Source organism: Culicoides brevitarsis, chromosome 3 (assembly GCF_036172545.1).
Source record: "Culicoides brevitarsis isolate CSIRO-B50_1 chromosome 3, AGI_CSIRO_Cbre_v1, whole genome shotgun sequence".
NCBI lineage: Eukaryota > Metazoa > Arthropoda > Insecta > Diptera > Ceratopogonidae > Culicoides > Culicoides brevitarsis.
Genome location: NC_087087.1, coordinates 27,343,510 through 27,369,471, shown reverse-complemented (window position 1 = coordinate 27,369,471; position 25,962 = coordinate 27,343,510). Strand labels below are relative to the sequence as shown.

At 26.7% G+C, this 25,962-nt stretch overlaps 2 protein-coding genes across 3 annotated transcripts in view; one reads left to right on the top strand and one right to left on the bottom strand.

Moving 5' to 3' along the window:
* LOC134835721 (transcriptional activator protein Pur-beta-A) overlaps positions 1–25,962 on the bottom strand; it is a 356,196-nt gene that overhangs the window by 182,085 nt on the left and 148,149 nt on the right. The gene's annotated exons all lie outside the window — the stretch shown is intronic.
* Positions 1–25,962, top strand: part of LOC134834393 (zwei Ig domain protein zig-8-like) — a 167,369-nt gene that overhangs the window by 45,625 nt on the left and 95,782 nt on the right. Inside the window, exon 2 of the mRNA XM_063849040.1 lies at positions 10,401–11,106. Coding sequence (XP_063705110.1) covers positions 10,929–11,106 — 178 coding nt within the window. The 5' untranslated portion in view covers positions 10,401–10,928. The remainder of the gene's footprint in view (positions 1–10,400; positions 11,107–25,962) is intronic.

Sequence of the window (25,962 nt, the reverse complement as noted above, 5' to 3'; positions counted from 1 at the left end):
TAAAATCAATTAATTTTAAATTTTCATCCCAAGACACAATTTAAATAAATTTGATTTAAATAAATTTTTAAACCCAGGGCACATTTTAAGAATTCTTTTGATAGATTTAGTAAAGTTTTTGAACTATTTATTATATTATAAAAATTTTGTCCCTATTCACATTTCAATTTTTTAATAATTTACATCTTAACCCAATGCACAATTTATTTTTTTTTTCAATAAGGCATATTTTAAAAATTTTGACCCAATGCACATTTTGATAATTTTTAAACAGAATGATCTTTTAATTGAATTAATTGAGTGAATTTTTAAACGTAAAAATTATCAACATGAAATAAGTTTTAAATTTTTATCCCAGAACACAATTTAAAAATATTTTAATTGTATAAACTTTAAATTTCTGCCCAGGGCACATTTTGAGTGTTCTTTTAATAATATTTTGTGAAGTTTTTGAACTATTTTTTTATTTTTAATTTTTTAAAATTATAAAAATTTTGTTCCAATTCACATTACGAAATTTTTCTTAATGTCAGTTTAAATTTTTTCCCCAAAGCATATTTTAAAAAGTCACAAGTAATTACTTATTAAAAATTTTTCGTTAATTAACTTTAATTTACGTTAAAACAAACAGCTTCTGTTGATAATTATTTGATTGCCATCTCGCAATAAAGTGTCGTGCACATTGATTTCCACTCAAAAACACACACACACACATTTATCTCTTCAATGCTCCTGGCAGTGATTATCTTAATTAAAATCGATATCAATGTTTAACTTTTTTTCTCTGCACAGTGATGGCTAATTAATTGTTTAAAGCTACCTTGAAACTTTGTGCAAGATATGAAAAAAAAGTAAAATAATAATCAGCAAACACCACCAACGCATAAGAAAACCATCATTATTATTATTACGTTACTTTGTTGTGGCGTTTGGTACGGTGGCTTGATGGTTGTTGGCGTTCATGTTGACGCTCATCATAATGACTTTTTGCGGTTGAAATTTATTTGGGAAACGTGATCGTAAAAGTTTTATGATTGTTTGTTTTTCGCGCTGGTTAACATTTTTTTTTTTCGTGTTTGGATGTCCCCGAAATTTGCGGTGGTTGAAAGTCGAAAGCTGGGCAAAAAGAGGGAAAATGTTCAGCCTATCGTCGTTATCCGTTGAAAAGTTTTTGATTGTCTACGAGAAAAATCAATTAAACATCGCATCGCATCATGTTCAATGGATCATCAGAATAAATTTGCCTAAATTAATATTTCCTCTCGCAATTTTTTTTTTTTTAATTACCGAAGGTTGCTACTTTGATTTGTTGTGTAACCAGCAAAATTTATCAATAACTTTTACCTTTTCTGCTGATTGAAGTTGCTGCCGAATGACAATAATAATAAAGTACCTCCATTAATTTGTAATCATGACACGGAAAGTTCTGTGTTGAGGGAAAAAGGGACTGTATTTATAATTGGGATCAATGTCATAAATGTCCCTTTTTCATATAATGCCTGAAATTTTCTATCTTAGTCCGGTTTTCGTCAAGTGTTTCGAAGGATTTTTCGATAGAGAAGAAAAAAGGAGAGAAACTTCGTTCACTAGCAAAAAGAAGGCTATGCTAGCAATTTCCTATTCCATTTCCTCTTTTGCTTCTTGTGTTATCCGCAGCTTTTAAAAGATTATTATTACAAAGTGTGAAATAAAAAATTATGAATGGTGCTGAAAAAAGTGGCAGAGAAAAAGAAAAATATTTACTTGGGATCCGCTTCATTTTGGGTTAAGTATCTTGTCGAAAAAAAAATAAATAAAAAAAAAGTTAAAGGAAGTATTTTTACAGCCGGGGGACAATTTAAAAAAAAAATGAAAAAATTACTCAATAAACAAAGGTCACCGAGATTCCTTTTTAATACAAATTTTCAGCTGATTTTAATTTTAATAATTACAGAAAAAAATTAAAATATTTTTTTTTGCAATCCTCTCTTTCGATTATATACTTGAATGCACTTGACACGACGATGCCACAACGCATTCATTTTAATTTTAATTAATTGTGAAGGTTCTTCTCCCACGTTGCAAAGCAACATTTTTTTCTCGTACGCGTCTCATGTAATTACAAAAAAACACTATGCACTTCAATTAAATATTTTTCCTGTTATTATTGCCAACAATTAATCTGATTTATTATTTGTTTGACTTTTATTTGTTGTTCATGTTTTAAAAAAAATTGTTGGATTTTTAAAATTAAATTGGGCAACCAAAAAAAAGTTTTTGTAATTAATTTTTAATTTTTTTTTATTAAAAAATATTTTTTTACAGAGGCGTTACAAAAAAATCAAATTGGAACAAAAACAGAGAAGAAGCTTTGTCAAGGCAATTTTAAGCCTTAAATAAAATATAATAGACATTTTAATCAATTTTAACAAGACCATATTGACTTTTATTGTTATTTTGATTTCTATAGAAAATCCTTTAATTAATTTATATTAGAATTAGTCTGAAAATGGTTAAACGAGCTATTGTGATGGAATCTATCTTTGTACTTATTTCGGAAGAATAATTCTGATGCAATAAAGATTTATAAATCTTTACTTGCTGTTCACAACAATTAAAATTAAAACGTTTTATCCATTTTTGATACATTTTCTCTTTAATATTTTCATTATTTAAAATAGTTGAATCAAATTTGTTTGCTTTTAACAACTAAGAATATAATATAGTCAAAAATAATATTTTTTTATTTTTTTTTATTAAAAATTTGTTAAAAATATTTTTAATTTTTCCTTAGTTTAGAATTGATGATACCCGTACATTTCGTTCTGCGTATCCATCATTTTTTCAAAGCTTTGAAATTATGCAACAAATTAATTAATTAAATTTAATTTATTAATCAATAAATGAATTATTATGAATTATTTAAATTAATTAAATTAATAAATTTATTTAATTTTCAAAAAATAGAATAGAAGATTTTGCCTGTTGGCTATGCAATAAATTTTATTTCTAAGTTAGGCCGCTCCAAATAAAAATCAAAAATAAAGTCCAAAATTTTTGAAAATAAAATAGGGGGCAAAAAAAATTTTTTTTTTTTTGAAATACCAATTTTTATACAAAATGACAGAATTTTAGAAATTTTTGATCGTTGATCAAAATTTTTGTTGTTTTTTTAATTATCTTCTTTGAAATTTTCAAATTAAAAATTGATTTTAGATCATTTTAATTAAAAATTGAAAAATTAAAATTTCATAAAAATTACCTGTCAAAAAAATTTGAAAAAAAAAATTCAGTAATTTTATAAAAAATATTTTTAGAGAAGAAAATTCAAGTTTCATATGATTTTCAAAACAAATACTAAAATAATTGAAAGTTTTTTTATAAATTTTTTTAAAATGTCTTGCAAAATTATGAAAATACAACAAAAAACGATAAATTTTGATGAAATTTTTAACTTTTTTTTATTTTGCCCCATTGGATTTTTGACTTTTAAAATGGGGCATCGGACTTTATTTTTGTTTTTTATTTGGAGCGGCCTTATAACTAAATAAAAACTGGGCAAAAATAAGCGTTTTACGCACCTTGAATATGATAAATATGCAAAAAATTATTTATGGACAAAAAACGCAATTAAAAAAAATTAAAATCAAAAATTTTTTTTATAATCTAAATCTAAAGTTTTAATTTTTGTAAAATTAAAAAAAAAATTTGGCCTGAAATTTAAATAAAAATTTATGAAAATAAGCTCGAAATATGGAAAATTATGCTCAAATTACGAAAAATATGCGCTAAAAGTGAAAATGTTAAAATGAAGTTGGGCTCAAAAGACTCAAAATTGCATAAAACGTATTTCTTTATATTTAGTATTTTGAAAGGAAACTTGAAAAAAAAATTAAATTTAAATTGCTAATTTAGACCGATTATAAATTATTGCATGTCAAAAAAAAAAAAATCGGAAATTAATGTTAAATTTTACAAAAATTTAGATGTTTCAATTAGTTTCATTTTTTGTGAAAACCAAATTTTAGGATCGTTACGCCTCTGGTTTTCGCTCTTAGTTTTTTTAATTTTTCATCAATATTTGATGCTTGGTTGATGTAAAAAAATAAAAAATAGTAAAAAAAAATTAATAAATAAATATTGAAATTTTTGGGAATGCATTCAGGCGCAATTTGTCACAAAAATTGCTGCTTTTTGTCATGCAAATGCATATTTTTAATGATAAATCTGTTTTATTTTTGCACTGTCAATAAAGACACCATCATTATTTTTCGCGGGAATGTGATTGTTTGCATATGTTTACCTAGCGATACACTTGCCATGTACTCATTTCACTCCAGATATATGAATAAATCTAATGTCCACACGAAATTGGATAAAATGAAACAAAAACAGTCTGTCACGGTACATTGAAGCAGCAAAATTTTATTTATCTGCTCTTTCGGAATAAATTTAACGTTTCTATGACATGACATATTCTGGAGAGCAAAAGTTGACCAGCGGCTTTCGAAATGAAACCATTCAATTTAGCGAAATGTTTTGCTGCTGCATTAAAAACACGGGACATGATCGTGAAGTGACTGCTAAGCAACTCCAAATAAAATAATAATGGGACACATTCCAGTGACATGAATCAAATTAGGAATTGATGATGATGCCGTTCGGGAATTGCATTATAAATGATTTTCGGATAATTTTATTGTGTTGATACTAAACTTTTTTTTTTGTTTTTGCGAGAAAGGAATTTTATTCGTTCGAATTCCGGATAAGTTGTCGTTAAAACTGCACATTAAACCACAAAAATTTCAGTCGCGATGAATTTTCGACATAATTTTCAATTGAAAACCCAAAATTTCGACATTTTCCACGAGAGTTTCATGACTTTGCACACAAAAACCACTTTGACAGTAGGTATTTATGACGAAAGACGTTTGTTTTTGATAGTTAGTAAGCAGCACAAAAGGACTTTGTTGTGGTTTCGTTTGTACTTTTGAACATTTCTTTGAACTGGAATGTTGACATGCATTTTGACATGTTTTGTTTCTTGTAAAAATCAGTTAAAAACCACTTAAAAAAGTAAATTAGTTAAGATTTTTTTTTTTTTGTAAAAAATTACAAAATTTGAACAATATTAATTTTAATAATTTTAATTAAAAAATAATTTTAATTAATAATTTTAATTTTTAATAATTTTAATAATTTTAATAATTTTAATAATTTTAATAATTTTAATAATTTTAATAATTTTAATAATTTTAATAATTTTAATAATTTTAATAATTTTAATAATTTTAATAATTTTATAATAATTTAATAATTTTAATTTTTAATAATTTTAAATTTTAATAATTTTAATAATTTTAATAATTTTAATAATTTTAATAATTTTAATAATTTTAATAATTTTAATAATTTTAATAATTTTAATAATTTTAATAATTTTAATAATTTTAATAATTTTAATAATTTTAATAATTTTAATAATTTTAATAATTTTAATAATTTTAATAATTTTAATAATTTTAATAATTTTAATAATTTTAATAATTTTAATAATTTTAATAATTTTAATAATTTTAATAATTTTAATAATTTTAATAATTTTAATAATTTTAATAATTTTAATAATTTTAATAATTTTAATAATTTTAATAATTTTAATAATTTTAATAATTTTAATAATTTTAATAATTTTAATAATTTTAATAATTTTAATAATTTTAATAATTTTAATAATTTTAATAATTTTAATAATTTTAATAATTTTAATAATTTTAATAATTTTAATAATTTTAATAATTTTAATAATTTTAATAATTTTAATAATTTTAATAATTTTAATAATTTTAATAATTTTAATAATTTTAATAATTTTAATAATTTTAATAATTTTAATAATTTTAATAATTTTAATAATTTTAATAATTTTAATAATTTTAATAATTTTAATAATTTTAATAATTTTAATAATTTTAATAATTTTAATAATTTTAATAATTTTAATAATTTTAATAATTTTAATTTTAATTTTAATTTTAATTTTAATTTTAATTTTAATTTTAATTTTAATTTTAATTTTAATTTTAATTTTAATTTTAATTTTAATTTTAATTTTAATTTTAATTTTAATTTTAATTTTAATTTTAATTTTAATTTTAATTTTAATTTTAATTTTAATTTTAATTTTAATTTTAATTTTAATTTTAATTTTAATAATTTATTTATTTATTTTGTATTCACTAATTTCTACATAAAAAACAAAAAATTCTAAGAATTAATTAATTTTAGTAAACCAAATTTTTTAACTATTTATTTATTTTTTTTTGTGTCAAAAGAACTAATTTCGTTTTGTTCCAACGAATTTTAGTTACTCTTGAAAAAAATTTCATTTAACAGAAAACACAAACAAGTGAACAAGTGGCTACACTGACGGGAAAAAAATGCACACAAAAAACTTTTAATTTAAATTTTTAATTGCACTTGCATTTCACTAACGGGCTGAGTAAAAAAAAAGCACATTATTTTATACTTTTGGTCATTCCATGCGAAAGCACCCGAAAAAAAGGCAAACAAGCAACAATATTGTGATGATAGGTCCTGTTTCGCATAAATTTATCTCTTCGCCTTGTGCTTCTCGAGCGTTTGCAAGACCGCAAATGTACGGCAGCTGCCAGCGAACAACACGCGTTCTTGTTGCATCACATTAGTGGCTTTTTTTCTCGCAACAAAAAAAGTTTAATTTTGACATTTTTTTTTTCCAACAACGGTTTTTTTTTATTTGTCCAACGAAAAAAAAATGTCTTATTCTGGCGATGACAAGCGACGATGACGACGACGAACGAGAGAAAGGGTCAGGTCAAAAAAATGTCGGCTTAACAACTGTGTTTTCTTTCGGTCCGTTTGTGCGTCGGTGTAAGCTCAGTTGTAATCTCGTGGGAGAATAAACACGTATGACGACGACGACGACCATTAACCTGTCTAAGCGAAAGGGTAATTTTAACAATGTAATATTCATCTCTGGCACACGAAACGGCTTCATTATGTCGCAACACTGAAATTCATCATCGCACGTGCCCGTAGATGGAGAGAGAGAGAGAGACAATTCGACAGCAACACTAATCTCTAATCAGTATTCATGCAAAACACAATGTTTTAGACACTTGTAAACAAGACATGTCTACATGAGAACATACTTCCGCTTCTTCGTTCGCACTGGGCATGCGGCGATGCTTGAATGACGACGAACGACGGCTAATGAATGAATTGTCTCTAAATGCAAAATTTAAATGGGATTAGAAATGCGAGCACAGGAAACTTCGTTGTTCAAGAGGCAAAAAAAAATGGAACACATGCAAAATTCCCAACAAAACAACAAGTTACTCCGGACGATGTGCATTGACATGATGGACGGATAATCTCGAGATTATTTAAGAGTTCGCTCAACCAGAATGCATTTATTGGAATCAAATGCATGTTTTTGTGCTGGGATTTGCAGAAAAACAACCTGTACAACAACAACAGGCATGTGCAAACAAGAAAACAACAACATTAGTTTTCGTCAGACTTGTCAATCGGTGGAGGCGTCTGGTTATCAGAAATTTACTTAGTAACAAAAATATGTAGAAATTTCTCGAGAGTAGAACGTTTATCGTCTTTCGATTGGTTTTAAATTAATAAATTAGAAATTTTGTAAAATTTTGAACAAATTCACATGTGCATTGGGCTGATTTTTAATATTAGTTTGCATGAAAATAACGAAGTTTCAAAATGTTCAATGGGTCGAAAAAGTAAACTGGAGTAAATATGCTTTGTATGAGGATTTAAAATTTTATTACCTACTGAATAGATCGAAAATCGTAATATTTAAAATTGTGCATTGGGATATTTAAAAAAATTAAAAATTTTCAATATGTTCACTGGGTCAAAATTCTCAAAATGTGTAATGGAGAAAATTTAAAAATGTTCTTTAAATACGCATTGGGGCTAAAATTCAAAAAATTCAACATGTGCCTTGGGGTTAAATTTTCACCCCAATGCGTATTTTGAATTAATTAACCAAAAGAATATTTTAAATTTTTTTCCATTACACATTTTGAGAATTTTGACCCAGTGAACATATTGAAAATTTTAATTTTGTTAAATATCCCAATGCACAATTTTAAATAGCACAATTCTCGATGTGTTCAGTAGGTAATAAATTTTTAAATCCTTCTTATAAAGTTTACTCCATTTTACATTATAAACTTTTCTACCCATTGAACATTTTGAAAACTCGTTATTCACAAGCCCAGTCAGAACTCTTACTGTCAATCAACCCAATGCACATTTTGAGTATTTTGGAAATTAAGCTACATGACCCAGTGACAATTCGAAATTGTTTTTATCTCACATTTCGAAGCAAATTTTTTATTTTGCCAGTTTGACCCAGTACATATTTTGAAATATTCATCCCATAAACAATTCTTATTTTCAACCCACTGCACATTTTGAATATTAACTTGTGTATTTTTTTTTACATATTTACCCAGTACGTATTTAGACGTGTCTATTAAATAGAAGGTGCCAATTTTGTGTCCTTGACCCAGAGCACATTTAAATTTTTTTATCACCTTTAGAATTCTTTGAAACGCGTTAATAGGTGCAAAAAATCAACTGCAGGTGTGAACATAATTGGATTACGTTTTCTTCGAACTCACCTGATTTAATGAAACAATGCAACAACAACTGATCGGCATCATTTTGCATAAATTATCATAAAGTGTAAACAACGGAAGGCGACATGCTTGTTTGTGCAATTATAATTTTGCTGATAAAGCGAATGTTATTCTTTCACATAATTTGATGCAAGCCATACCTACATGAGACAGAAGAAAAAAATGAATATGAATATACAATTTTTTTTCTGATTAAATGTTTGTGGCATTCCTCTGGCATGCCATGAAATCAGAGAGATGTGCAAAATGTTTCAAGAGCGTGTTGCCTTCGAGCGAATGTGTTCTTATTCTCTCATGCGTCTAACGGCTGATGGCTGACGACGAAAAAAGGGGGATGAAAAAATATGGGAATGAAAAATCATCAACATCATGTTTGCACAACTATTTTTTAATTAAGACGAAAATAAATAGAAAAACCTTCACTTGTTCGTTCTCTGAGTGCTGCTGCAGCCAGACAACGTTTAATGCAGCAGAAAAACCAACAACAACAACAAAAAAGAATTTAGCGAGATTGCGGAGTGAATGCAGGTTTATATTTTTCTTCAATTACGTTTCTTTCGCCAGCGAACGAACGAAGGTCTTTAACTTACTTGAATTTTCTTATATGAGTATGCCACGAACTTTACTTTAGTGCTTCCATAAAAAAAAGAAAGTAAAGTAAAGTTATAACATTAATTACGCTATACATGAGAATCCTCCTACTCGAAGAGCTTAGCAGTTGTTTCATGATGAGAAAATGAGGCAATTTTCTTTCTTTGTGAAGATTTGAGCAAAAATTTGCATAAATTTCGTTTTAAACCACGTGACTTGATTTCAAAGATCGCTTGGTCCGAATTACAAACCTTGAACATTTTTAAAAACTATCTTTTTAATTTTTAAAGATTTTATAATTTTAGAAATTTTACAAAATGTTTTTAAATAAAGATCACGTGGTTTTCAAAATTGATCAATAAATTTTAAAATTAAGTCACGTGGTCTAAAAGTAATTAACTTGTTTTTGTTTCTTCAATTTGCTTCTAATTTATTGTTTCGGAGCTGATTTGTATATTTTTTGCTTTAAGTTTACCAATTTTGACGTTCATAATATAAAAAGACCACGTGATCGTTTGTTCAAAAGTTATATAGTAATTAAGATAAACCACGTGACTTATTTAAAAAAATACGTGAATAATTTGGATAAATCATATAAACAAAAATTTTAAAAAAGAAAAAATTTGTAGATTTGGCTTTTTCAATTTTGGTCACGTGGTTTTTCTAAATTGATGAAGAAATTTTCAAAATTTAGCATGTTTAATTTGATAACGATCACGTGGTCTTTCTATATTAAAAAATAAAATAAAAAAAATTTAATATAAAAAATTAAAAAAAAAAATTTAAATATATGAAAAAAATAAAATAACTAAAAAATAAAAAAAAAATAAAATAAAATAAAAAAATAAAAAATAAATAAGGAAATTTTAAAAATTTGAAATCGGAACTGGAATCGAAAATTTCATTTTTTTTTTAATTTTTTAAGTTCAATAGAAAATTCAAAATTTTTTCATAAAGTAACAATTTAAATTCAAAACCAACATAAATGACTGCAATTCTTAACTTCTCTTGTGTATATCCTCATTGGAAAATTTTATAACCAACACTGAAATTTATGCGTAAATTAACATTCAAAATCTATTTCGACCTAATTAAAATTTATTTGTTTATTTGCAGAGAAAAATACAACAAATGGAGTAATCATGGATGCATTAATGCTAAAACAACAGCAGCAGTTGCCCGAAAACGCAAACTAACAATAAAATTCTGCCGAGAAACACCAGAAATTTAATCAACAACAACAAAACGGGAACGAGGACGCGCAAAATGCAAAATTGTAAAACCGTATCCGGCATGGCAGCAAAGATAAATGTCGAAAGTGTATTACACACGAAATAATAATAATAATAATGAATAATAGCTAATCTACTAATTGGTGCATAATTTATGTAATTCAATATAAATATATATTTATACATAGTGAAGTAACTAAACGGACACAAATGAGAGCCCATTTATTGAAACAAATAGCGCAACATCACTCTGCAGCACCGAGTGCATTCCATGTGAAATAATATAATTATTGTAATTATCATAAGCCATAAAGGAGTGCGAGGAGTGCTCTTCGAACACGAACCAATACAAATCTATAAAATAAAATAAATATCATAACGAGGACACGTGCACAAAGAGCAAAGAGAGATAATGGAAACACAACTATTTTCAGTGAAATTACTGTCAATAGAATTATTCCTGCTATTATTTATGGTTTGTTTTGTAAATAATATTTGTAGTGGGGTGGCGGTTGTTGGCGGATCCGCGGGTCAAAGTGTAATGGGAGGCATCCAATCGAGTGCCGCCGGACAAAGTATCGCTACGACGGGTAAGTAAATATTTTATTGGCATGCATTTTCGATAAAACATAAATTTTTCGCGCTATATGTTTAAATTTATGTCGCCATACAATTTTTCGTGTGTAGCGTCACATGTCCAGAGGTTTCATGAAAAATTACATTGCATGCGAAAATGTGTAGTGGCTGGATGAAAAATTAAACAAATATTAGAATTTGTAGCGAAAATTGCGACATTGGAATTAGGACAAGAGATTAAAATCTGAAAGTGTTTCTAATTGGAGAAAAAGCGAATTTTATTGCCCATGAAGAAAATTTTTTTTTAAATAATTTCTAAATAATTTTCGAAATAAATTTCGAAGATTTGTCTATTTCTGAATTGATTTCTTAATAATTTCATAGATTTGAAAAGAATAATCGAAGATACTAAATTTTTGAAATTATTAAGAAATTATTCAAAAATAGACAATAATTTCGAAATTTTGTTCGAAAATTCGAAGAATTACTTTAAAAACATTTTGAATATTCAAAAAATTGCTTAGAAAAACTCGAATTTTCGAAATTTTTCAATTTTTCGAAATCGCTTTCGAACTAAAACTCGAAGATTTGTCTATATTTGAAATAATTTCTTAATAATTTCTAAGATTAAAAAAAATCGAAATTATTAATAAATTAATTCAAAAAATAGATATGTCCTCGAAATTTAGTCCGATAACTCGAAGAATATTTTTTTTTTTTAATTTTTTGTATGTTCGAAAATTGCTTAGAAAAACTCGAATTTTCGAAAAATTTCGAGAAATCATTTTCGAACTAAAACTCGAAGTCTTTTTTTCAATATTTAACTTAACATTTAAATAATTTCTAAGATTAAAAAATTCAAAATTATTAAATCTTTGAAATTAATTCAAAAATAGACAAATTATCGAAATTTTGTTGGAAAATTAAAAGAAGTATTTAAAAAAAAACTTTTTATTTGTTTAAAAATTGTCTGTGTAGAAAAATTTTCAAATTTTCGAAAACTTTTTCGAAACAACAACTATTTTTATTTTCGAAATTTTACATTTTAAACATTTAAATATATTTTTTTATTCAAGAAAAAATTTTTTTAACAAATTTTGAAGATTCAAGATCATTAATGAATGAATAAGTTTTCTAAAAAAAAAAATATTCGAAGGTCAAAGATTTTTTTCGAACAAATAAACTTTTAATTTCAAAATCATTTTTAACTAATTAATTTAAATTTAATTAAAACTATAGTTTTTATATAAATTTTATAAAATTTAGAATTTTTTTTAAATAATATTGAAAAATTCAGAAATTCTTCCTGAAAATGTTTAAAGATCAAAGAGCTTCCTAAAATCTAAACATTTATAACTTTTTAAATAATTTTTTTTTATGATTTTCAAAAATTCATAAAATTTATATCACTTTCTTTAAAATTTTATTAAAAAATTCAAGACGTTTTTAAAAATTTACTGAAAGTCCTTCAAGGTTCAAGCATTGAAATTTATTCATTTTTTTAAAATTTTATTTAATTTACTATTTGTAAAAAAAAGATTCCCTTCAGTAAAATGAAGAAAAACTAAAAATGCACAAGAATCGCAAACGAAGTAAACAACCATTTTGTGTATTTTTCAATAGCAAACTAAATGAACAAATGCATAAAAGGTGCTCTTCTGAAAAATTATTTTAAAATCGTTCTTTATAATATATTTTCTATCGACATTATTTTCCTTTTCCTCCTCCTCCTCCTTCTTCGCTTCCTCCCGCCTCGCTATTATTATTGTATCCCTTTTTTTATTCAACAAAACTCTTTTATGCTCATACAGTTGCTGTTTTTACTTAAACTTTACAACAAAATAATGCAAGAATGCATACAACTTCACGTCATTTAACAAATACAATACAAAACTTACAAAGAGACGAAAGGAGAAAAACTGATTTCAGTAAACGATGCAAAGTAATTGATTGTAAAAAGTGCATTCATATCATTAGACAGAAGAACAAGAAACGGAGAAAAAAGTTGAAAAGAAAAGTTGAAACATTTTCTTGATTGAATATTATCATTTTTTTTTTTTTATTTTTTTCTGAATTGATTTTTTTTATTGCTTTTCATGCCAAATTAAATTAATTGACGATTTCCGGGGAAATGTCACCGTTTCGAGAATTTGGCGCAGAATCTCATCGCAAACATTGCAAATGTTCAATTAGCTTGAATTTAATCTCTCACTCGTTCTAAACAAATAAAATTAGCTTTTCAACATCATTAGCAGCGAGCGTCACAGCACGATGCACGATAATATTTGTTCGCGCTAGAACAAATATTATTTTAATATCATTAATAATTATTTTTAGAGCGAGGCGGAAATATGCAATTTATTATTATCAATATTATTTTAATGCCTTTTTTGCAGCGCATTGATTCATTGAAATAAAATTAATCCACGCAAAAATCGCACAATTTGCGAAAAATGTCAATTTTATGATAAATGGTGTGTTGTTCGACACGCAAAAAATGCGACAAATGATGAAAAATTGCCGAAACAAAAGATTTAATTTGCGAATCCCCCGAGTGTGGTATCTTAGTGGTGGCTTTAAGTCGACTCCTTCTCCCAAATGTCTCCCGAGAAATGAGCACCGGAGAGTGAATGATTGTCAATGAGACAGAATTTTGTGGTTGCCAAACACTCTCGTTAACGTTATTGAAACCGAAAAATCCAATTTATTGAATAACCGAACAATAACAACAAAAGTAAATCCCCTGGCTGGCTTCGAACGAGCTCAAATGTCGACAAAAACATTTAATAACTGTCACCTGTCACCGGCGTGATGTGTGCTTTGTTGGTTATCGCATTTCACAGGAATTCGTCTTTATTCGCAAGCAAAAAAAAAGTGAAACTTGAAATTTTCCCAATTTACGCAACTTTTTATCTCGAGAATGACCATTCAACCAGTCACTGATTACATTACACGCCATTTTAAACATTTTACTCTGAATAAATTTCCGAAATTTGCCCCTAAGCTGATTGCCATACATGCAAATAAAATTATACAATTTCGGTTTGCTATCCCAGTCGGTCACTGATATGCATGATGTGCCGCTCCGTAAGCATCAAACGTGAAGGAAAACTAACAATTTTGTGGTTTTATCTCTATCAAAATGACAGTGCACACACATGTCGATGGCTCTTGCTTGACGATGCTTGTCACATATCTGTAGCAGGAGAACTTGAGGATATTTGTCGTTTGGACGACGTTGGATTTTGTACGTCAAAAATCCATCTTTTTTTATAATCAAGGATAATGTTGTTATGTAGGTCAATTTTATTTATGTTCTGTCTTAAGATTGTTTTTGATCGCATTTTTTTTAGATTTATGTTGAAATTATTTTGTCGACTTTTTGTCTATAAAATTTTTTTTTTAAATTTATATTTTTCTTTTTTTTTAAAAAAAAAAAAATTATAATTATAAATTAAATTAAATTATAAAAATTTTAAAATTATAAAAATTCATGAAAAGCTAAGGAAATTTAAAAAAATATATTTAATTTTTTATGATTTAAAAAAATGCAGAAATTTTATGAAAAAAGGAAATTTACACAAAATTTTGTAAAAATTTAGAAAATTTACAATGAAAAGTTTCGGAATTTTTTTTTCCTAAAAGAAAATTAAAAAGTTGTTAAACTAAAAATTGTTAAAATTAAATTATTATTAAAGTTGCTTTTACTTTGAAAAAATTTCAATTCAGATAAAAGTAGGAAATAAAAAATCGAGAAACTCTTAAAAAATTTCAAAAAAATTTCAAAAATATAATTTTTATATTAAAAAAAAAATAATTTAAAGAAATTAAGTTATTAAATAAATCATTAAATAAATAAAAATTAAAAAAAAAAAAACTTCAGACTTAATACTTTTTCATAGATAAAATTTTTAAATATTTAATTGCAAATTACAAAAAAAAATAAAGATTTTTTCAGAATATTTTTTTTCAAATTTTTAATTTTTATTAAATTAGAATCATAAATGTTTTTTTTAACTAATTTTCAAAAAAAATGAAAAACCTTGAAAAAATTAGAAAAATCTAAAAATTCATGAAAAAATAAGGAAAATGACAAAAAACTGTTCGTAAGGACTAAAAAAATAAAAAATTTTCCAAACCTGTTATAATTTTTATTAAAACTTTGAAAAATAAGAAATTTATTTTATTTTCTAAAAAAAATTGAGGAAATTCAGATTTTTTTTTAACAAGACCAATTTTTTCTGTCACTTTTATGTGAAATTCACCAAAATCCATAATACTCTTAGATTTTTCGTAGTTAACCCACATAGCAAGATTCTATTGCATGTGCGATGAATAATGTATTATTTATTACGATTTTGATCCCACATATCATTGTGAAAGTCCAAACAAACAAGAGTCTTGCTAGTTTTTTTCTTTTGTGTGTTAAAATTGTTAGCAAAGGTAAAGATGATGAAGAGGGCGATGCTGCCTCCATAATAATAAATTTAAGATTTGTATAAATTTTTGTGTTTGTTTGGATGGGTGACAGTCTCCTTGAGGAATATACCAGGAAAAAAAGATGAATGGTCACGTGTTTCTTGCAAAAAAATGGAATAATAATGGGATTGCGAAAGACGACAAAAGAAGGACTCGAAGTGAAATCGAATTCAATAATAAATTTATTCTTGATTGCTGTCAATTGTTATTTCTGTGTGTGTTTTTGAGTGTCGCCCACAAAAAAAATTAAGTGTGACCGGAATTTGTTAAAGCAAATTTCAGAGATTTGTGAGAATTTTACAAGGAAAAATAATTGAATGATTTTTTTTTAAATTGTGACTGAATTTTTTAGATATTTTTTTTAATTTTGTTAAATTTTGATGAAAATAAAAAAAAATAATTTTAATTTTTTTTTATTTTGAAATTTATATTCTTCATGGTATCAATTAATTATTAATTATTTTTTTTTATTTTTAAATAATAAATTTTTAAATATTTATTATTTAAAAAATTATTTATTTTAATATTTAATTTAAATTATTTCAATAATTTTTTAAAACTCATTTCGTATAAATTATTTTAATTCAAAAATACTAAAAAAAATAATTTTATAGAAATTTTTAAATATAAATATTTTCATATATTTTTAATATCATATTTTTCGCTTTTCAAATGTTTTAATTCCTTTTTTGTATTCAAAAATTGCTTTCTGTTTAATTACATCTCGACATTCAAACAATTTTGCACAAAACTCGAAACGATACTGACCATATCAAATAGTACAAAATCTTCTGTGTTTGTTTAACTTTGTAACCAATTTAACCAATATCCGTTGCAGCGCTATTGATTTTTGCTGCAGTAATGACTCTGACGATTATTCGTTTACAAAATCTACATAAATGATTGAATGATTCAATTTAAATCCGAATACACATGACATCTAAATAAACAAATTTCCATACGAACCATGTTATTTTGCCCGAAAAACCAAAGTTCATTAGCGAAAATCGAATCAATTGAATCGCAGTATTGGATCGGAAAAGTTCACCAATTTACACAAAATTTTATTTACAATTATTCTGGGTTTTGTTTGCACATTATTATTTTACAACAACCCGAACAATTGTTTTGATTTAATATCCAGGACGAATCGCAGTAAAAACCTTTTTCTGAATTCATTTAAAATTTAGTTCATTTTCCATGTGAATGCGATCAAAATCATTTCACGCAGGACATTCAATTATTTGCATAATTAGCGACTAGATGGATGTATTGTGTGCCTAAAGTGCCTATTTTTATGCTTGACAGGTCGTAACAGTATCGGGAATTCTAATTGCTTGTACCTATTTCACGCAGCAGAGAGATAACGGGAGCAACAGTGATTAAAATAAATTTTAAATTTGATCATTTCCAATTATTTGTTGTTGGTTTTGCTAATATGTAATTTAGTGCATAGGATAATGAAACCTTATTTCAATTTAATTTTCACCGAGGAACAAATTTGAAGTTGAAATTCAAGTTAATTGCCAGTGATTCGTCAAATATTTGGGAAGTAATTTGAGAATGTGGTTAGATGACTGACATATACATGAGTTAATTGAGATGTCATGTTTGTGATATATGAGACAAATTGTTGTCCAAAATCACAAAGAGTTACCGTGGCAACTTTCAGGGAATTTTATACGGTGGACCCGTAAACTTCGTTCTACCCGAAGACAGATTTTTTTTTCAAAACATAACTCTATGGGCGAAAAAGGGGTGAAATTAACCCCTTGAGTATTAAATTAACACCTTAGGAGATAAATTTACCCCTTAAGAGGAATATTTGACTGTTTATGAGGCTAATTGTTCTCCTTAAGAGGTCACTTTATCTCCTAAGGGGTTAAATTGACTTATTCAAGAAGTTAATTTGACCCGTTTTGAAGGTATCAAAGGAGATAAATTAACCTCTTAAGCGGTGAAATTTTCCACTTAAGGGGTTAATTTAATACTCAAGGGGATGATAATAATGCTCAAGGGCTTGCTTAAGGGCAATTTAAAGTCAACTTAATTTTGACTTATTTTAACAAAAATTTTCTTATAAATGTGTAAAAGGTCTCTTTGATCCCTTGAAGGGAAAACTTCGGTAAGATTTCAACCTAAGGGATCAATTTGATAGTTAAATTTTTTCTGTCCCTTAAGGGATCAATTTGCTCCCTTAAGGGTTCAATCTGATCCCTTAAGGGATCAACCTGATCCCTTTTCTAGTTGGTCATCTGCAGACCCAAAAATTTTAATCATTCAAGAGATCATTTTGATCCCTTAAGGGGTCAGGTTGATCCCTTAAGAGATCAATTTGATCCCTTCAAGGGGTCAATTTCATCCCTTCAAGTGATCAATTTGACCCCTTTAGGAGATCAATTTGAACTCTTAAGGGATCATATTGACCTCTTAAGGGATCAAAATGATCCCTTAAGGGAGCAAATTGATCCCTTAAGGGATCAAAAAATTCCCTTAAGGGATCAAATTGACCCCTTGAGGGATCAACCTGACCCCTTAAGGGATCAATCTGACCCCTTTTAATTTTCTCTTCTTATTTTTGACCTTGATTATTCAAAAATTTTCTACTAGTTTCCCATAAATTTTTGCTTCTAAACCTTCTCATATTGATCGTTGAAGCATTTCAAAAAACTTCGGTAAGATTTTTCAACCAAAATTTGAGTAAAAACATTTCAAACATTACAAAGCTTCTTAAAAAATCTTAATAATGCTAAACATTTACCTAGAACTCTCACAAACTCTTTTGAACATTTTGGATGGATTCTTTTTTTAAGTTGAATGGATTCTTCGAATCTATCATACCATTTAGAATTTTGTTTGATTTCAATAATTCCATTCATGGTTAACTTTTGACTTGTTTTGTCGAAAAATCTTTTCATGTTCAAAACATCAATGACATTTTGACAAAATTCTATTTCAGTGAACTTTCTTAATAGAATATTTGCAAGCGTTGCCATGATATTAATTTTAAGTAGTTTAATTAGTCCAATTAAGTTGATTTCTATTGATTTTTGTTCATTCTAAGCTTTGTTCGTCAATTCATGGAAACTATTTCGATGTGAATAACCTTTATGGTACTAATTTTTGGATTTTAGTTTTCTTTTTTAATTTATTTCTGGGCTAGTTGACTTCCTATCTTTCTCGTTTTCTTTTTTCTTACTTTGACTTTACTTTCCAGTGTGATTTTTGCCATTTTTTATTGAAGTTCATTAAATGGCATTAAATAGGTTTTTTTTTAGTTGAAATTTTAAGAATAAAGTATTACTAATTATTGATTTTTTTAATTAAACAAAAAAAAAATTAAAATATAAGCTTTGGTTGTTTTTTGACTTTTCGATACTTTTGATGTAAGATAACAAAAAAAGTCTCCCAGGTACTTTTTTCTCACATTGAAAAAATTTTTCGCGTTCATTGTCCTAATTTTTTATTACTCCCTTATTCCTGCGACTCACAGCTAATGACGTCCCTTTTCTGTAAAAAATATAAAAATTAATGTTTCTTGTCGTTTTCTCTTCTGCTGCTCTTCTCATACTTTTAAAGTCTATAATTTTTATATTTTCATTTTTTTTCTCAGTTTGTGAGACTTAAACGACGACGACGACGACACGCTAAAACATTCCATCTTTTGTTCTTTGTCTTTCATTCATTCATTCTTTCTGTGTGTGTGCTGATGATGATAAACATTTACATGAGGATAATGTTCAGCCATTTATCTTAATACACATTTTTATGATGGATTATCACATTTTTATTGATGTTGTTGTTGTTGTTATATTCATAACGAGTTGCCGAGTCAAATGCGCGGACAGACCTTTTTCTGGCTCATTCATTTCTTCGTCGTCGTCAGGTTTTTTTTTATTTTCTTGAAACGAAAAATTATGTGGAAACCGGGCATAAATCAAGCGCAGACGAGGGTAAGAAGTTGGCAGCAAAAAGTAAAACGGCACGGAAATAATTTTGAATTATTGGCCATTACATGGCTTTGCGTCGCGCGCCATAATTATTCGAATGAGTTGTCATGAAATTTAGTAACTAAAAAAAAATTTAATCAACTTCAAGCTCGTTAAATTCAAGTTCGTTCAAGACATTTTATTCGGATGAATTGGTAATCTGATTAAAATTTCAGCAGCTCAAAAGGTTACGTGAAGAAAAAAACATTCAATTCATCAAATATTAATATCGACAAAATATTCTTGTTTCCACTTAAAACCACACTCTTATCAGCTTGCATTTGACGTGAAAAAAAGAAACATTTATCTCTGTCTGTGTTTCTTTCGTCGTTACTCGCTACCGTCTTTTCTTCTTTAATCCTCTTGTGTATATGTCGGGATTTGGTGTCGTCGTCGTCGATGTTAAGAGAAATGCAGTGCAAAACTATTACATCAAAGGATTTGTATTGAAAATGAAATGTGACACGTTTGTTATCTTTTTCCTTTGAAAAGTGCATCGGATTAAAGTAACGCGAGGCCTAGCTAACGAGATTCGTTTTTTGTATATAAATAAATAGAGGAAATGAGATTTTCTTCTTTAATTCACAAGAAACACATGAGAAAATTTTATTATAAGCTTTTAACCGCATGTTTTGTTAGAAAATTCAATTGAGGAGTATGAAATTGTGAAAAATTTTCAAAATTTGTAGTTTTTCTCAAAAAATTTTAATTTTTTAGTACTTTTGATAAACAGAAAGACTTTAAATATTATTTTAAATTCAAATTTCGTAAAAAAAACTTATTTTTTTTTAAACGAAATAATTTTTTTTCTTTTGAGGAGTACAAAAATGTTAAAATTTTTATATTTTAATTAATTTTTCTAATGAAAAGTTTAATTTTTAGTACTTTTGAAAATTTTTAAGAATTATTTAAAAATCTAAACTCAAGATTTACAAATTTTGAGCTTTATTTTTTTTAAAAAAAAATCAATTTTTCTATAGAAAAATTAATGAGGAGTATGAAAATATGTAATAAAATTAATTTTCTAATAAAATCTCAACAAAAAACTTCAGATTAGTGAAAAAATGTTCCATTATTAGTATTTTAATAAAAATTTTTTAAATTTTAAAATAAAAAATCTGTCTCTCAGCATGTCACAAATCACTGAGGAGTACGAAAATGTGAAAATTTCGTTTTTGCCTTAATTTCTTTTGTAAAAAATCAGAACTTTAAAATGCATTTTCATACAAAAAAAATTCAAAACGCTACAAAATTCAGCAATAAACATTTCCATAAAATAAAACGACAAGACACAAAACATTTACATATGAATAAAAATCTCGGTCAATCGTTTTTCCAGCGTTTTTGTTCGATACAAAAAAAACTAATAAAAAATGTCATATAACGAAAAAATTTAACTATACATTCTTCTCCTTTATTGTACCTTTATATAAAAAAAAACGCACAAAAGAATCAATAAAAAAAATTTCTCGTCCAAAAAAAGAGCGAATAATCGAAAGATAATGTTCCAATTTTTGTATTCAATTCATTCATTTTCATTGTCTTCTGTGCTCCGTTTATCTTTTTATTTTTATTAGTGACAGGGGATCCCCCGAAAGTTGTAAAAAAGTGAATTTTATTCAAATGAGACGCCGTAATAAATTATTGGACACTCTACTGTTTGTAACGAGATTTTTTTTTTTGATGCTCTTATCATTGTCATTACCGGCGCGCACTACAAAGAGATGTCAATACTTCAGTTTTTTTTTGTTGATTTATCTAATTTTATTATTGTTTTATTTTGCATTATTTTTCGTTTGCTTTTAATGAAAACTAGGTACCAACGCCCCCATTTAGAGCTTTTTTTATTGGTATCGTGATGTTTTTATTATTGCTCAGGAATTCATTTATCGGAGAAATGCGAATAATAAAAAAAATATTTTTTTTTTTTGGCAAAGTTGGAGAGCTTTTATGCGTGCGAGTGTGTGATAAAAGATGTAAAGTAGGCGGCATAAAAAGTCAATAGATTTAGATTTATTTGGCACACATTCCTCACTACTAATGTGCCTTCAAAGAAGATGAGAGAAATGAAAGATGATGTTCGAGAAAAAAAATAATAAAAAATTGTGCGTGCCATTTTTTTTTCTTTGTGCCTCTGTGAGACGTAAAAAAATCTTTCTAAACACATTTTCAACTTTTTTTTTTCTTTTTTTTATAACAAACAACAAAGATTTGTAAATAAAATATTTTATGTGTGGTTACGAATGCAAACAGTACAAGAAGAATTTCAATCCCGAGCAGAGAGAAAGAGAGAAAAAATAACAATTTTTCATCGATTTAGCAAATGTTGTTTTCATTACATTTACTCTCTTTCTCCTTTTTTTGTGCCGTAAGATGGATGTGATGCCATGCGAGGCAACGTTGAATGCGGTGTATGCTTATTATTATATTGAAAAACATAAATAAAGCTTGATGTACGATTTTGAAAACTAATATAAAAGGCAGCGCGTATCGAGTGTGAGAAGAGACGACGACAGAGGTGATGAATTCCAGAAAGATATCTGCTTAAAACGAGACACTCACGGAGAAATAAAGAAGAAGAAGAAGAAGGAAAAAAATGGTGATTTGCATGAATTGAATAAAGGTTTTCTTTTGAAATTCTATTCGGAAATTGAGATGTCGTGGAGACGCCTGGTCCTTTAAGTGTTTTTTTTTTGTCAGAGATGTGGCTTAAGAGAGATTAAAAATCAGAAAAAAATTTTAATAAAAAAAAAATTAAATTAATTACAAATTTTGAAATAATTTTACAAAAAACAAAAATTTTACTTTTGCCCCATTTTTGTAAAAAAAAATTGAGGAGTATAAAATTGTGAAAAGTTTCCTGTTTGGACGATTTTTGGTAATTAAAAATTTTCATATTTAGCACTTTATTATCAGATGATATCCAAAAAACCTAATTTGAACTAATTTCAGGCTTTGAATTTTCGAAAACAAGCCATTTTTGCTTAAAATTTCTTATGAGGAGTATTAAAATGTGAAAAATTTATGTTTTTCCACTTTCAGTACCTTAAGTTGTCCTTGTACCTTAAGTAAATGTATAAAATTTAATTTTAATTAGTTAGATTAAAAATTTGAAAATAAGAACCATTTTTATCATTTTTTTAGGAGTATTAAATTGTAAAAAATTTTTTTTAATAATAATTTTTAAATCAAATTTTCATATTAATACTTTGGATTGTCACGAAACTTTATGAAATTGAATTTAAATCAACTTATTTGGAGTTGCATCTTAAAATTGAAAAAAAAAATTTTTTTTTTAAATGTCTATAGAGGAGTATAAAATTGTAAAAAATGTGATGTCTTTTTAATGATTTTATATTAAAATTTTATTTTTTTGATAAAATAAATGGCCTAAAAACTTAAAATTTCATTTCGAGTAAATTTTTTGATAAATTCTTTAATTTTAGAAAATTATTTTACTGAATCTTTATTGTTTTTATCGTCTATTGAGGGGTATAAAACTGTTAAAAATCTTAATTTTTTTTACTGAAAATTTTATACTATTTAGCACGAAGTTCAATATTTACAATAAAAATTTAAAAAAAAATTGTTAATATAAAAAATAATTTCTTTATGTCTGAAATATATCTCTGAGGAGTACGAAAATGTGAAAATTAAAATTTTTAACCCTTAACTTAAATAATTTTCACAACCCTGTTGTCTATTCCTGCACCTTCCAACGATATCGTGTCATGTTCAAAAAAAAAAATGGGAGGTAAAATATATTGGGATGATATTGAAAGCTTTATTGTTATTTTCATATAATATTATGCCAAAACTCCCATGAGAGACGAGTGCGCGATATCGTACATTTTATGGCGGAACTTTTAAAGAGGAACAACTAAAATGTATTTCTGGAAACAATTTTGTGACCTGAATTCCTCTCGCATTTCGAAGTATCTCGAATGGCATGAAATTTATCGACCACTTTCGCAATTTGTCATGAAAAACCCATTCAACTAGAACTGTTTCGACGGCGACGATGATGATGACAATGTAATGCCATAATTTTACAGGATATCGCATATACAAGCTAAAATGAATAAAATGTTCAAATCCCATAAATATGTATCATCGCGTGGTTGTTGCTATGCTCACATACACGCAAAAATGACACACAATAAAAAAAAAAGTAAAATTGAATAAATTTTCTATTTTTTTCTGTGTCATTTTCAGTTTTTGCCTTTCAAAAAAAAAAAAACGGATGATAAAAAAATTCAGTAGCAGAAAAAAAAACGAATACATCAAAAAATGGCATTAATTCAGGCCAATGTTAGCGGTTATGTGCTCTATGCGATAAAAAAAAAATGCTCGTGAGAGTCACAGAGGAATTCTATGTTTCAATTTTCACATTTTTTTTGTCGCTGTTATTTAAATCAAATCCAAAATGTGTACTGACACCGATATTATCCGCACATTTTATTTAAATTCCTTTTTTTCTCGCATGTATTCCGGCAACAAAAAAAAATGTTTCCATGTACGAAATATTTATAAATTAAATAATGCATCGGTGCATTTTAAATTGAACAAATGTTTGTTGCACCTGAGTCTTCTTTGCATGCATGCCGATCTGACGCGATAGAAACCTCCCGTGCTCCGGTAATCGTAGCGGTTGATATTTCCAAAGTGATAAATAAATGTCTGTCTATCGCTCGTTTCAATTTATATCTCGTCGTGCATGACAAACGAAAAAAAAATTTTTTTTTCGCACAAGAAGAAAATTCTATTTTTTTTCTGTCTATTTGATTAACAAAAAGCGATATTGTCAATCAAATTTGCGTCGTATTTTTTTCCGCTTCGCATTGCGATTTATTGGTAGCGATAAAATCGTTCGCATTCTCATCGCGTTAATGGAACTGAATCTCTGTAACATTTTTGACCTGAATCTGCATGCCACCTGCCTTCCGCTTCGACTTTTCATCGATAATCAATCAAAATTGCTGCTTTGTAATGGAATTCAATTTTTTTTCGCTCATCTTGCCCTACGGATTGAAAAGTGTTTTAATTAATCCCTTAAGTAATTAAATTAATCTTTTATTCTGTAAAAAGGATTAATTTATTACCTTAAGGGATTAATTTAACCTCCTTTAGATTTTCTCATCAACAGTCCCAAAAAACTAATTCTTTCAAGAGGTTAATTTAATTCCTTGAGAGGTTAAATTAATCCCTTGAGAGGTTAAATTAATCCCTTGAGAGGTTAAATTAATCCCTTGAGAGGTTAAATTAATCCCTTGAGAGGTTAAATTAATCCCTTGAGAGGTTAAATTAATCCCTTGAGAGGTTAAATTAATCCCTTGAGAGGTTAAATTAATTCCTTGAGAGGTTAAATTAATCCCTTGAGAGGTTAAATTAATCCCTTGAGAGGTTAAATTAATTCCTCAAGGTATTAAATTAATCCCTTTTACAGAATATAAGATTGATATAATTACTTAAGGGATTAATTCAATATCTTTTCAATCCATAGGGCAACATTGAGAGTTGACGCAACTTGTTGTTGTTAAGTAACTTTTCAACTCATTTCCTTTCCATTGCCCTTCCTACCGCTTAGAAAAACATTCACGACGACAACAAGAAGAAGAGATAAACCTCTTAAAAACATGAAGTGCCTTTCAGTGCACACGGAAAACTTTGACGATTTTTTTTGTTGATCTTCGTTTCGCGGAAGCACGTTTTTTTGGCTGAAGAGACGTTTCAAGGTCGCTTCCTATATTTTTTTTTTCAATACAAAAAGGCGCAAAATTGATTTGGAAAAGACCAATTATTATGATAATAATTTACGATACAAAGTCGAAGTCGACGTCAAATCCAACGTCGAGGTAATTTAATGCAGTAAAAATATTTTATAGAGAAAAAAAAAATGAAATAAAAAATTGATTACTTGTAAAACTTTTTGACATTCTCTAATTTATGATGTTTGAAAACCAGGCTGGTTTTTTTTTCGCACAGAGTGAGTGAGAAAATATTGCAAGACCGTAAAATGATCAAGGAGAATGTAATAAAAAAGTAGAAAAAAAGTTTGAAGTATTTCCTACGGTTTTATGGCTCTTAAGATTTTTTTTTTATACCGCATTTCAAATTAATTTTTTGAAAAAAATGTGGTTTAGGTTCGATGATGTGGTTCAACATTTCGTTAACTTAATTCATGGCAATTCAGGAAAAATTCGAATTTTTTTTTTAGTATGAGAAAAAAAAAATTTTAACATGATTTGAAGAAAACTCAGGAAAATTAATAAAAAATTTAGGAAAATTTGAAAAAATGTTTGAAATAATTTATAAATATTAAAAATAAAGTTTAAAATCAACTCATCTCAAAAAATCAAGATAAAGGAAAATTGAAGAAAACCACGTAAAATTTGAGGAAAA